Consider the following 14,106-nt stretch of genomic DNA (forward strand, 5'->3'; position numbering starts at 1 on the left):
AGCTGCACGCGACGATGATACCTGTCGTTTACCTGAACGACGAGAGACATTGTACTACTTGATGGGGTATTGGAACATAAGCTGGATAGCGCGAGGCCCAGGGCAAAAAAGGCTCGCCTTAAAGGGGGGACAACGCCAAAGTTTGGGCTTTATTATCATTAGAACGCAACGCATAGCCTAGATAGAGAGCGTTGCAGCAGCTTAAGAAATTGAAGTGGTTAAGTCATTGGCAGCCTTCTAAATCAACCGAGAAAAATGTCTCTTCCAGCAGCGTCGTCCAGCAGCTTTAATCGAAGCTAGGCCAAGCTCAATCTAATCTACCTTATCTACAAGTATGTCAAGGCTGAGGGACCTTGTACGCGTTTGCCGGTAATAGGACAACATCAGAATTGGGCGTCAACATCGCCGGCCTCATCTGGACATTCATTCTCCTCACAATATGATGAGCGGAGCGGGAGGGCAGGACCGAGCCATTCCACTTCACTAAAAATAGCCCACTGGAGCGGAATCAAACTTCCCGTCCTCAAATTGCACAGGATCATGCAGGATTTGAGCCCGACGACAAACACACCAGACTCGATTTGAGAGATTGAGCGCAAGTGGCGTCGACCTTCAAACAGCACTACTCCACTTTAAGAAATAGACTTATTTGATCGTTCTTTTTTATCTCTCCCGTCTTTCGTCATTATCCAATGTAATAGAGGTAATATGACGGGAGCAAGTGTAACGGTAGAGAAGCCAATGAGAAATCGACGATCTCTAGTTCCACATCTTGCTTGAGTTCGCATCCGAGGCATACCGGAATTCGGGCTAGCCCTTTATTAATCCGTGCGTTGATTCAGGGGAAGAACAAGCCCCTGCACATAAGCCTGCATGCTCATTACCCCGAGATAGCCTATCACCGTTCAAGCAATGGCAGAACCCATCTTGTTGACGGGGATCGAAGTAGAGAGTCACGGGTGCAACCCGCTTTAAGTCTTATTGAGTGTTGCGTCGCTCTCCAGGCTTGGCGTCCTCCTGGTCAACTCTTCTATCTCGAAGCCACAACACCAACGTCGAAGCCACCTGTAAATCATGGCTGCCGGACGACGATCGCGACTCGTTACCATTGTTGGGGCTTTGCTCGCGAGCTCGACGTCGGCCCAGACCTGCGACTACTCAAAACGGGGTAATTGCATCAATGCCGAAGCGAGCGCGTCCCTCAAGATCGATTTCGCGCCCTTATTCACCTCGCCGCCGACCTTGGTTTTTGCCATCGACAATCTCGAAGACAAGGATGTCCAGGACTTTCTGAGCGCAGACAAACAACTGAAAGCTCCCACCGGTGACGACCCGGCGCAGGCCATTGCCTTCTGGTTCGAATACGACAACAGCACGGTCAACTTCGACTCCTCTCAAGAGAGGGCGTACTATGCTTGGGCGCTCGAGTCCAACTCTACGAACGATATTGGGGGCAACGACGGCGGATGTGAGAACTTGCTGGGTGCGCAGTGCGTGAGCGATCTGAAGTCTCTTTTCACTGGCGTAGGCGACAAAGTCGGTGAGAGTCTTGTCGAGTTCTTCCACTCGCCACCTGCGAAGATCAACTGTCCGAACGTGCTTTGGGATGATGGCTCCGGAGCTCCCCGTTCAGCTTTGGGTGGAGTATACGCCACTCCGCTGTGGGCCGGCGGTATAGTACTAACCAGTGTGTATCTTGTCGATAACGCTCGCTAACGATGGATACTAGGTACATGGTTTGCGAGGCTGAGCAGCCTTTTCGCCATCACCAACGACCCTCTGCCTTCTGGTAACGCTTCATACACACATACCGCTCCTCGCCTGCGCTACCGCTCGTTCGAGGAGCAAAAATCCACCGCCATTGTCGCCTTTACTCTGGGCTGGTCTCTGTCAGGAGGAGGTCGGGATAACGCAACTATAAGCACAGCTTGTCTCCGAGTGGGCGATGCACCCTCCGGGGCGTGGAAGACTGGTGACTCTGGGAACACAGATGACTCGGGGAAGACGGGTGACTCGGGTAACGGTTCGGCCGTCAACTCCATCAGCTCGACCGCGGTCCTCGCATTGCTTGCGGCTCTCTGGGCGGTTATGGTTTAATTCTGGCTGGGCTTTTTACTGGCCGTGATGGTGGAAGAGCCACCTGCTGGTCATTAATAGAATAGCTCAACCAGGAAGAAGAGAAGATAGCTGCCCCGGCAGTGGCCCTTGCGTTCACTCACTGGAGTAAGCGTGGAGCGGCGGCTTGAGTTCGCCGCGGGTCCACGGCATGTCCCACTGAGTGTGACGTCCACTGCGTTTGCCGGCAAACCTCGAGGAGGCTTGATGCAAGTGGCCGATATTGGTGATCTGGCGTACAGATTAGCATTATTAACTTGTAGCTAGCAGCATTTCAAAGGCGAAAGCCTTGTTATTTACCTTTCCCAGTACGAACGAGTAAGTGCCCAAAGTGTTATTACACCCTCGTTTGCTCATGGCCCTTGACTCCCCACCGACTTCAGTATGCAGGCCGTATAGGAGGACGAAGCCCGGCCGAGCCCAGGGAATTACCTTCTCACAGTCTCCTTTCTCCCAGAGTTTCCGGAATGAAGTGGGAATCGTCTTGGCACCAATGCGTTGCGAGACGTGGTATCGCAATTTCCGCCCAGCTGGCACAATACTTACGGCGGGCCATATGACCATTTAGGGTCCCGTTGTAACTCCTCCTGGTAGGACAAGGAACAGGCCGGATCCTACGTTGCGCCACCGGATTGGCCTCCATCCCGAATTACGGCTGGAAATGCGAGAAGAAAATATTGGTCTTCAACCACATTCAAGTGACGTTGGGACCCCACTCCCCAAGTCAGAGCACACACGCCGTTTAGAGGGCATGCGACGAGTAAAGACTTAACCAGCTTATTCAATCCCAAGTGGGAAGAGAGATAAACCTTCATCAAGGACAGCGCCGTCATCAATGGACTTGCTAGAAGACAAAAGACTGAAGCATCGGAGGACACTCACAAACTCGGCCGTCTCTGCCTTCTACGCACGGGAGGCCAAAGACTATCTATGTGTGGTTTGGGAAATTATTCTCGATATAACTGGTAGCAGTGGAGTAAACAATTGGATATAGGATGAGCTTGTAGATATTCTCACGGGTCTAAAGGAGTCAATACAAAAGGGAGACTTGGCCTTCCACTATGCTGGTACGTACCACTTCTGAAGCGTCGACTTGGGACGGGAGGCTCACGCTGCAGCGGAACATATCTCGTATTGAACGTTTCGGTGACTCAATGCCTCAAGGCATCCGTAAAGACAGTTGATACCATCAGGCCAACCATGCCCTTGGAATAATAGACCTAGCAACACCTGTTGGTGGAACCTCCATGAGGGAGAGTGGAATGTAGGACGCCTAGGCCTGGTTCAACCTTGCTTTTCTAAATGCCTTTCATCATTGCACGGGAATAATATCGGCGACGTGGGCGGTCGCGTCATTAAAACCCGAAAACTTCTTAAGGCGTACGGGCAATCGTTCCCCCTGCAGACATGTTTACTTTTCCAGCAATGTCAGGGCTCGTGATATGGGATCGGCATCTTTTGAACCTGTAAGCCTAGACATGCGGAAATTAGCAGAGCTGAGTCTTGTTCTATCAAGGTACACCTCGATAATATGCCGAGTCCCGGGACGAGACCTAGTAGGTGTTAGTCAAACGCCCTATGCCCAGAAAAAGCAAGCACGGAGGACTTGTTGCCTCTGGCGAGGCTTCCGTTGGAGTCCAATTAATAAAGGAAAACGCGTCGACCTATCGGTCAGGTCCAACCAAGCGCAGTTTTCTTACTACCTCTAACCACCGCACCTGTGGGTGGCAGGAAGGACGAGACAGGAAGGGGAGATTAAGATTGTATGTTAGGGTCTCAAAGAGACTCGAGAGGAATCAATCATCTGAAACATTCTAATAGAAAATAGCGACAAAAAAAAGTGTTGTATTAAAGGTAAATGTCAAAATACCCGTCTGCGGTCTTCTGTGTGTGACCAATAGACTATGCTACCCGAAGATTCGCACACCGGAACCCGTATAATGCTTCTTTAGAAGACGAGAGCCATGGCCAGGGCAAGGACACCAGCGCCGAAGAAAGTCGTAGCCTTGGCGGCGCCAGCAGTGACGTAGCCGCCCTGGCCACCGCTGGAACCACCCTGGCTGCCTCCAGCACTACCACCGGGCTGTCCAGGTTGACCGGGTTGGCCAGGCTGGCCAGGCTTGCCGCCGCCGGTGCTGGTTCCATTGCCCCCGTTACCGCCGTGGCCTCCATTACCACCGTTGCCACCGCTTCCTCCGTTGCCGCCACTGCCACCATTTCCACCATTTCCGCCCTGGCCTCCATTGCCTCCATTACCTCCGCTGCCTCCATTTCCACCATTGCCACCGTTGCCACCGTTACCACCATTGCCTCCACTGCCGCCATTACCACCATTACCACCATTTCCTCCATTTCCACCGTTGCCTCCACTGCCACGGTTTCCTCCGCTGCCACCATTTCCTCCGTTTCCTCCGTTGCCTCCGTTGCCTCCGTTGCCACCGCCATGGCCCCAGCTGCCGCCGCCGTTACCACCGTTTCCCCCATTGCCTCCATTACCTCCATTGCCGCCGCTGCTTCCACTACCGCCGTTGCCCCCGTTACCACCGTTACCACCATTTCCGCCGTTACCCCCGCCATGGCCCCAGCTGCCGCCGTTGCCACCGTTCCCTCCATTACCTCCGTTACCGCCATTTCCTCCGTTGCCCCATTTGCCTCCATTGCCACCGTTCCCTCCATTGCCGCCGTTTCCACCATTACCACCGTTGCCGCCATTGCCAGCATTACCGCCGTTTCCTCCGTTACCGCCGTTACCACCATTGCCTCCGTTGCCACCACTGTGAGGCCAGCCAGGAGGCGTAGGCTTCTTAGGGGGGTTAGGAGTAGGCTTAGGGCACCAAGGACCCTTGCAGTCCTCAGGGCAGTAAGTGGTAGTTACAGTCTGGGTAGCCGTACTGGTGAGGGTAGTGCAAGCACCCTTGGTGCCGCAGTCGACGACAGTCGTGGGCACGACGGTGGTGAAAGTAGTCGTGACAGTCTCGACGTCCGTGACGGTGCCGTTAGCCCTCGGGATGTTGGCAGCCGCGGCGAGAGCCGGGAGGGCCAAGCCCACGTAGATACCGTCGATGAGCCTCATTTTGACAAGATGAGTGTGCTACAAGGACGCAGTATACAAAAAGAGTGTATAGGTCGGGAATGAGAAAGGATTGTAAGCGAGTGGAAGGTTGGCAAAGCCTCTGTAAGGAATGAGCCGAAACGAGTGGATTGCTTTGAAAGTGCTTGCTTTGGTGATGGAGAAAGAAAGAATATTCCGATGGAGAAGCTGGGAGATCCCATCAACTTTATACCCGGTTCTGGCGGATAAGGAGGAGAGGGGGGAAAACACACGCAAATCTCGATCGGATGGCAACAGAGAAACATTCTCATGCAGTTGTGACACCAATCTCCATCTTCATTTGGGCGCGGACGCGCGATCATGTAACAACATGGCGGGCAAAAACCCTCGTTCGTATGATGTGCTGTATGTCTCGTGTCGGAAGTACATTTTCCTGACTCTGAAAGAAGCCGAAGCTTGAGGACCCGAGCTTGTGTCCTTGGCCATGGCCTGGCCTGGTGACACTCGATCAAGTCCTCAGCACCCGGGTTAGTGCCAGGCAGGTAGAAACATGCACCATAAGCGTGCTGGGTGAAACCGGCCTAATCGAAAAGGAGAGAGCTCAGCGAGAGGTATTGCGATGAGCCGTTCAGCAGCGATGCGAAAAATTGTGGAGTAATATTGCCCGTCTTGCAGCAGGACAGGTGCGGTGCGTAGCTCGGCCTACTTCGCAAAGCACGCTTTTTCCCAGCTCTGTCAGGACAGTGACACAATGTGTGAGACAGTTCGAATTACAGGTACCACCAGAGCCTTGCTAGAGTCTAGACCAGAAAAGAAGAAAAAAGCGCGACGGCATCCTCAAGTGGGCTGTCTAGCCCAGACTGGTCTAGCCATGAGTAAGAATCGGGGCGAGGGTTTATCTGCGGGCACTCGGTTGAGAGCGAGTTCTAGCTGAGGCCAAGAACAAGAACAAGAACCGATCGTTTGGAAAAGACTTTATTTTGTGGAAGAGGCCGAATGTCGAAAGCGCCTCCGATAGGTCTATTCGTCCCATTGTTATGAACCAGAAAATCCCCTCGCTAGTACCAATGAGGCAGGTTTTGAGGGACTAAAGCCAGGGGTAATGTCTTAGAGTTATATTGCCAAAAGCAACAGCTGAGAAACAGCAGCCAGACAGTTGGTCAATTCTGAACTGTGGGAGCCGGCCAAGAAGCAAGCACTTGGGAAAAAAGCAATAGGAATGCGCCCGAGACTTGGAAACTCACCGAAGTGACCAAAAACTGGGCAAAAACCAACCTCGTCTCGCTCGTTCCAAAGATCACGCCAGCCAACTTTTCGTCGTTTACTTCGTTCTTGACGTCACCCGAGTTCGAGTAGCCAAACCGAAGCAGCGGCGCGTCGCATCTGAGACATGCTGCTTTCGTTTTAATCGACCCAGCGGATTCACGCGTTCAGCAAATAAGTCTCCTCCAATATATTATGACTAAAATTGCGATGTATTGCTGCTTGCTTCGATTATTAGCAGCAGCTCCGTACTTCGTATAATCTGGACGCACGCCAAGTTCTCAAAATAGCATCGACATGGCAATAATCCGAGACCGGCAATATTACAAGCGACTCACAACGCCATTCGGATTTGTTGTCGAGAGCCGTGGGACAATCCACGGACCCGAAGCACCTTTTTTGATCGATCGGGAAGTTTTGTTCGGGTTTCTTGCTCGTATCTCAGAACGAGAGAATAATACTTCGCCGATCGATGAAGGTGTGACACAACGACACAAACGGCCATCATATTGCCAGGTGAGACCCTACCCCCCTGACCCTGGCGATCCTTGATGAAGACTGGGAACTTTCCACCTGAGCCCAGCTCTTTTGAAGATGAGCATGCCGTGGAAATCGCCTACTACCAGTAAGTTACTGGTGTCCCCTTCTCCGCGACATCAATGATTTGCTCAAGGTTTGCACTAGGAATTAATGTCAACGCTACCCAACCTGATGTTTTCTCCTAGGTCATCGACGATGAGAGGCAGGCGCTCCAGCGGTTTCCCCTCATGGCAAAACGCAGGACGTGTGCGTTTTGCCTGGTTCTTCCTGTCGCAGTGTCGCCGTGGACAGCCCTACAGTTTAGGTCGGATACAAAGTATGCAAGATCGGCAGAGACACAAGGGAATGGGAATGTTCGTATGTCTAAGGTGATCCCTGTACATTGTAATAGTACCAGTCATCGAATCTTCTGTCCGAAATCCGAGGGATGAAATCGGCACATCGAGAAACCGGAATAGGCTTTGCATGAGACTTCGAGAGACCCAGAAAAATCCGCAACGAAAGGAGTTAAATTATCTGGCTATTGGGGGTCAGGAGCTTTCCACCTGGTGAGACTTGGTTCAGAGTGCATCGAGCTCTGTATTAGATTGGGAAATTGAAAGCAGTGAGGCAAGCAGGCAAGCCGAGTCGAGACATGGAACTTTTGAAGTATGGCGAAACCACACATCGATTTGGGCCAGGGCTCATATGTCTCATATGGTGAGACCACGGTTTAACAACTCCTTCTTCTTCTCTTTCCAGCAACACGAGCCCATGGCGGTGGAGAAGATATCTCCCACCGAGCGACATCAGGGCGGTCGCGAAGTGCAAAGCCAAATTGCATATGCCAGAGATAAATACTCCTTAAGTCTGCCGTATCTTCCCTTTGTCTTTTCTCCTTACCTCGCTGATAATTCTTTCAACCCGAGCGAAAACACGAGGGACAAGTTAAGGGGCACTGCTAGCCTTCAAGCTGTCTCTCTCCTGCCTGCAAGCATGAGCCCCATGTCCCCCAAGTCTATCTGGCTAATGGGCTGAAGGAGGTGCTCTCTTTTTGATTCCTAGGACGAGGGGTACTTGGATGCCCGAGATGGTCGATGAGCGAGCAATTGGGACGTACAAGTTGGCCCACACAATCGCTGGGTATTTTTTTTTTTTTTTGGGGGGGGGGGGGGGCGGGGGGAGGATGACCCTGAGAGAGCCCCTTTCTCCTACCATGTATTCCATAGGGTCTCCCAGGTCGCTTCGCGGAGTTTCAAGGAGGAGACGTAGGATCACAAAGAGCTGATATCTCTCTTGGCAGGCAGGAGGGCTCCTTTCCGCGAGAGAATATGAGGACGTCCCAGTTTACGTCCGGGTTCTGGTCCTGCTTCAGGGGTCTACACCCGGTCGATAAGGCAGAGAAAAACGAAGTGTTTCCGTTAACAAAAGCCTCACGAAATTCAAACGCGATATGTAATATTACCGAGGAGGCCGATACATGCGGTCTAGAGATGGAAGATAGCAAGCTAAGTTTCTGTCAGAATGATCACTTGACGGGCGCAAGCAATGAAAGTCACTCACAGACTACAAAGGTAAGAGGATCAAGTCCAACCTGGTTGACCCAGGTCGATGGTGGGGAAATAATAAGGAACTCGGGGGTTATGTAGGCAACCCCCAGCCAAAGTGAAGATGATCGCCCATAAGACAGATTAGTTCGCACATCAAATCCTTCTCCTTGGTTGCGGCGTCCTTCAAATTCTTCACTCGTATTGTCATCATGAAGTAGTTCGTACGTTGTCCTCCACGGTTAGTGGAGAATGAATGAGCAAGGAAGCGACGACAGGGAAGGGCGAAGGGGGCCAAGCACGGAGATTGGACAGTATTTAAAGGGTGTAAGGCACTGTAGACACCGTCGTTTCCAGCACCCCTGACACAGTGTTCAGATGTATATCCACCGTATACTCTTGAGCTTGGACTCCCGAGTCTCCCCGGATCGTGTGGAAATGGCGTGGAGCGACATCGAACGTCAGCCGACAGTTGATGCAAGGCAGCTCGACTTGGACATGTACTTCGTACCGGTGAACCAAAACCTCGTTTCCATCCTTCCATGCAAACCACGATCTTTCCATCTTACATTACGACAAGGCCAATGGCCGGCATCAGGAAATGGATCCGGAGCAAGCTGCATTCCAAACCCAAGGCCAAGAAAAGAGTGCAGCAGCCAGTGCGCGAGCATCAAGAATCGCTCCCCTTTCTTCCTGAGACACGCCGACCGTTGACACGAGGGTCAGCTCATGGGGATGAGGAACCGGATTTTTCACTACTTCTGCAAAACTACGGGCTGTTCGGCCGTGTGCCGTACGAAATACGCCGCCAGATCCTCGTCGAAGCGTTTGGCGGGCGGACGTTGCACGTGGATTTATCGTACCGTCACCCGCTTGTTCGGAAGCCACGAAGTGCGGGGACATCCGGATCCGGAGAAAATGCGAGGGCAGAAGTAGCGGCGCGGGGAATGCATCATCGGCACTGCGATCTGGGCTCGGAACTGGTGTCCGATACCTCTCGGCCTCGGGCGTGGCAGTGGTTCGGCTGCGTTTGCCACAGGCGCACTGGGTATTCCGAAATCGAGGTGGAGCAGAGATACGCGGCTAACAAATTTTCGAGAACGATAGAGCCTTGTGACGACGAGTGCCTCGAGGAATCCGAATCAGTGTGCAGCTGTCAAGTGGAGCAGTCGGATAGTAGTGACGGTGCTGCTTGTTTCGTGGGGGTCATGGGATGGCTTTTGGCTTGTCGACAGGCGTAGGTTATTCATGCCCCTCCGCGGTCTCTGTCGTTGTTACCTCTTCGGAAACGGGATATTGAAACTAATGAGTGCACACAGCTATGCCGACGGCGTCGACGTCCTCTACAGCACAAACACTCTCCACTTCTCGAGCCTGGATTTGCAACTCAACCTGACACGCCTTATTCCCCGTCACCATCTGGAGAGGATTACATCCCTCGAGCTCCTGTGGAAGCTGAATAGCACCGAGATAAGGCCCGAAGTACCACTTCCGAACCATGTCAAGCCCCTCTGGGACGCCGGTCCAGATTTTCAGGGTCATCCAGACTCCCCACTCCACATCCTTTGCCAGATGATACCACAGACTTTTCCGCGCCTCCGCCGCCTCTACATCTCGTTTCAGTGCTGGCTGGATTCGGGCTCTCATGGAGGTGCGGATCTCATATCGGATGTCGAAACTATCTTCCTCGGCCCTGTGGAGGATATGATGCGGGCTTATTTGCTGGAGCGATCAAGGCAGGAGGGACGCGACCACGGCCACAACCTCAGTCACGGTTACGGTGATTTGGAGCTCAATGCGGCGATCCAGTGGGGCGCGTGGTTTACCTTGCTGAAGAAGTACATGCAGCTGGAGGGGACCAAATTAAAATTCGAGTCGGACGATTTCATGGCGTGGCGTGGCAGATTCTGGAAGCCGCTCCGGCTCGGCAGTGACGTTGTCACTGGTAGCGGTAGTGATGGCGGGGGCACTGGCTACGAAGAGAATGGTGGAGAGGGTTGTGGGTATTGGATTTGTGGCGGGTGGCAAGATGCGGATCCCTATGGGACCAATTACTGGGAATTTGTCAATTGGGGGTGGAAGTGGAATTGGGGCGGAACAACTTATTGAGTGAGTGAGGTCAATGTTGTTTCTAGATGAGACATTAAGTTTGTAAGTGAAGAGCCCGCCCAGTTAAATAATTATAGCTAGCTTGATATTAACTAAGGACAAACGATTCGCGACCTCCATTCATCACTTAAAAAAACCTTTCACCATTTTCCTAGTCAAGAGTTTAGGTTTCCTGTGATATTCAAATGCTTTCAGAATACCATCGAAGAAGTTCCTTGCATCCTCAGACGCATCCATTCCGCGTCGATGTATGATGCTTGCACATGGACTCGATTGAAAATCGATATCGGCGTCGGCATCGTACCGAAGTAATAGCATTATCATGTCCATCTGTGGATGGTCTTGAGACAAAATTTTAACTCTTCTAGGGTCAAAAGGAGGCAGAGGAATCTGATAAGCTTCGTCGAATCTGCTGACTGCCGTGTGGAGAAGCCGAGTTGCGAGTGTTCTCCGAGTCTTCGACTGTATCAGCTTGGCTTCGACGTATGTAAGAAAGTTATAGTAAACAGTGAAGGCTAGAAAATCCGGTACTTTAATCCCAATGACTGATTTGTCACATAACTGTGACCAAAACGTCGAGGGATAGGGCGCCAGCATGCCGACGACTTCGACTGTTTCGCCGACGACGTCCATCATTCGAACGTGTATTGTTTTATCTTCCAAAGATAACCTCGACGAGAAGTCGAGAAATTCCACCAAGGCTCGCTTCAACCGATCAAGATACAGAGATCTTGAATTATCACAAGCCTCGAAGGTCTTTAGCCGCAGGATCTGTCCCAGGCAAAGTGACACTTGTGGCGTCAACGTCGCGTTGGAGCATGCGCTTTGAATGATGCGTGAAACGTCCGAGGATTCGAGATAGTCCTTGACGGTTCGGTGGAGATATTGAATGGTAAGATCACCAAGGGCCTGGGCGTAATTTTCGAGGTCCGATGTGCTTTTAGGCCCTAGTGCCGAAGTTGAAAGGAGATGGTCGATGTCTCTTTGGTCCAAAAGACCAGCGGCACTATGCTGCTCGTTTTGGGGGTATTGGATCTCAAGGAGTCCTTTGCATCGACTGTTTAGCCGTCGTTTCATAGATGTCGCTCTGAGAAATCGTTCTTTGGCAGTCAGTGGCCTGATAGATTGCGAGAGAACCGACTCGACTTCTGCTTCATCCGCAAATGATAGAGTCAAGACTGTGAGAGGTATTTCGCCCGCCGCTTGGTATATTTTGAAGAGGCGTGCGGCGTCGTTGAAGTATCGACCTTTCAGCCCATGTAGGATCTTTCCGAACAGCTCTTCTAGTTCATCTGGAATCTCACGCAGCCGTGCCTGAAGATCAGCGGCGGGGTCGCCATCAGCAAGGCCTTCGAGCAGGGACCGAACTGTCAGGACTACCCAAAGAAATACCCCAGAAGCTTTAGTGGTAATGCTTCGTACTAATTCGGCTGCATATTCTGGATTTCCATAGGAAAGCTCCCTGAACGCCGGGTGCGTGGTCAGAGTGCCATGCACATAGAGCGCAATGTCGTTAAAAGTCAAGCGCTCGAGCATCAAGCTTGGCTGTCGTCTGAAAGCGTCTTCGAACACATTCCACGGCCTGCTCGATACGCATATTTTGACGTTGGCATGTGAACCAAGAGTGTGTACCAATGTTACCAGTGCGGACTTGTCCCCTTCGAATTCGTCAAGGCCATCGAAGAGGAAAAAGTATTTGGCTGAAGTATCCTCCTCAACCAGAATTCGGAAAATCTGAATAAGTTCGCTTCGTGGCAATTCAGTCATCTTGGCTTGGTAGATTGAGAAAGCAAAGGCTTCCAGCCTCGTTTGGAGGGGTCCTAGAGAGAACTTGAGTCGTTGCGTAAGTATTTGATGCAGAATGGAACGGAGAAAGCCTTCTTGAGACATTTGGAGGTGAGATCCAGAGTTCCAGAAGAAAAAGGCTCCGGAAATGAGCGGGGCATCCTTGCTCCACCGACGAAGGTAGCTCTTCGTCTGATGATCGCGATGAAGCATCTTCATCAACGTGGACTTGCCCGAGCCAGCCTTGCCCGTTATCCAGTATATCCCCTCATTTGAGGCAAGCCATGCCACGAAGTTATCCCAAGGTTGATTTCGGGACGACGGATCTTTGTATATCCATCGGAACGTACTAGCAAAATTCTCCGAGATTCGTTGTTCACGATGCGTCATCTGCTCGTATTCCAACACGCCAAGAATCGTGTCGAGAATTCTTTTAGATGCCGGGGAGTTGGACCACGCTTGTATTACCACAGGCCCGGTCACTGCGTCATTTTCCAGCCGATGATAACCGACTTGAATTATTGAGCTGATGAGTTTATTTTTGCAATCTTCCGTATCCAGATGCTTTGACTCAATCCATTCGCCAATGGGCTTCGCGCCGTTCCACTGTGCTCTTGCCGATGGGGTCAGGGACAGCCGACTTGATTTTACGATTTCTCGTCTATGTTCGCGTTAGAATTCTAAAAACAGTAACAGGGGGAAGGTTATTGCTTACTGGATGTTTACCAGCATGGTACTAGCCAGGGACTGCTTCAGGCTCTCAATTCGCTCGAGAAGCTTGCCAATGTCCCGTCGCATCCAAATTTCTCGAGAGACAGTCTGGATTGCATTCCATTTGCGTCTAAAGGAGTCGAGGCTACCCGTCAAGGAGGACCCTAGCACCGACTTGCCTCTACGGGTGGCATGAGTGCCAGATGATCCAGACCTGAACGGATCAAGATTATCTCCCTTGAGCTACGAGTAAGTGCGGGGACATTCGAGTTATATATCTTCCCGGCCTCACCTCATCATCATGTATAGAAAGACCCTTCAATACCTCAAGTAGCTGCCTCGCGGCCGAATCACATTCAGTACACGTGGAAACAATGCTTTCCTCAGTTGGGGAAAGACTTCTGCCTAGATTTTGTTGCGTCAGAAGATCCCTAAGGTCCGAATTCATGTTACGGAGCCTCTGGGCATCTGCAAGCAGCCTCTCGTGATCGTCTGAACGGCCGGTTTCGGACTGGTAAACATCGCGAATCCGAGACCACAGTCTTGCGCTGAAATCAACGATTTGGATCGCGCTGCTTGCGACACTTAATGAGGTCAAGGGATCCATATCAGGCGCAATAGCAAAAAGATCATTGCTACGTTATTATAATGACGGCGTGGCATTCCTTAAGGTGAAGGAGTTAGGCATCAACATTAGCATGATTCGTTTTGGTTGGATTAGTCATCTGCCCGACCCCACGGAAACGATGCATGTCGGTATATTGTTTGTCTCTGCGTAAACCGTATACTGTGTGGTAGCAGGCCATAGCTTAGTTGGCTCCCCATATACAAAATACGGTATCTCTAAGTAGTCCTGGTCCGTGCTCAGAATTATTTAAAGAGTGCAGAGCGGAAACCGATTTCGCTCCCAACTGTATGTACTTTTAATCATATTCTCAATCAGCTCATGAGTGGAGAGCGCGAGGTTTGGCGCCATTGTGATGGTGGTCTAGTAGTGCGGAGTCG

At 51.5% G+C, this 14,106-nt stretch overlaps 3 protein-coding genes and 1 pseudogene across 3 annotated transcripts; 2 read left to right on the forward strand and 2 right to left on the reverse strand.

Annotated features, from left to right (window-relative positions):
* Positions 1-1,074: 1,074 nt before the first annotated feature.
* On the forward strand, positions 1,075-2,097 carry SAPIO_CDS2550 (uncharacterized protein; the record flags this gene model as incomplete). Its single annotated transcript, XM_016785540.1, has 2 exons — positions 1,075-1,627; positions 1,730-2,097. 2 exons carry the CDS (start codon positions 1,075-1,077, stop codon positions 2,095-2,097), a joined length of 921 nt encoding a protein of 306 aa, XP_016644916.1.
* Positions 2,098-4,063: 1,966 nt separating this feature from the next.
* Positions 4,064-5,188, reverse strand: SAPIO_CDS2551 (annotated as a pseudogene; the record flags this gene model as incomplete).
* Positions 5,189-9,080: 3,892 nt separating this feature from the next.
* SAPIO_CDS2552 (uncharacterized protein) lies at positions 9,081-10,605 on the forward strand (the record flags this gene model as incomplete). Its single annotated transcript, XM_016785541.1, has 2 exons — positions 9,081-9,733; positions 9,816-10,605. The coding sequence occupies 2 exons, from the start codon at positions 9,081-9,083 to the stop codon at positions 10,603-10,605; spliced, it is 1,443 nt and encodes a 480-aa protein (XP_016644917.1).
* Positions 10,606-11,137: 532 nt separating this feature from the next.
* Positions 11,138-12,372, reverse strand: SAPIO_CDS2553 (uncharacterized protein; the record flags this gene model as incomplete). Its single annotated transcript, XM_016785542.1, has 2 exons — positions 11,138-11,150; positions 11,318-12,372. 2 exons carry the CDS (start codon positions 12,370-12,372, stop codon positions 11,138-11,140), a joined length of 1,068 nt encoding a protein of 355 aa, XP_016644918.1.
* Positions 12,373-14,106: the final 1,734 nt, after the last annotated feature.

Source organism: Scedosporium apiospermum, assembly GCF_000732125.1.
Source record: "Scedosporium apiospermum strain IHEM 14462 chromosome Unknown SEQ_SAPIO_0086, whole genome shotgun sequence".
Taxonomy (NCBI): domain Eukaryota; kingdom Fungi; phylum Ascomycota; class Sordariomycetes; order Microascales; family Microascaceae; genus Scedosporium; species Scedosporium apiospermum.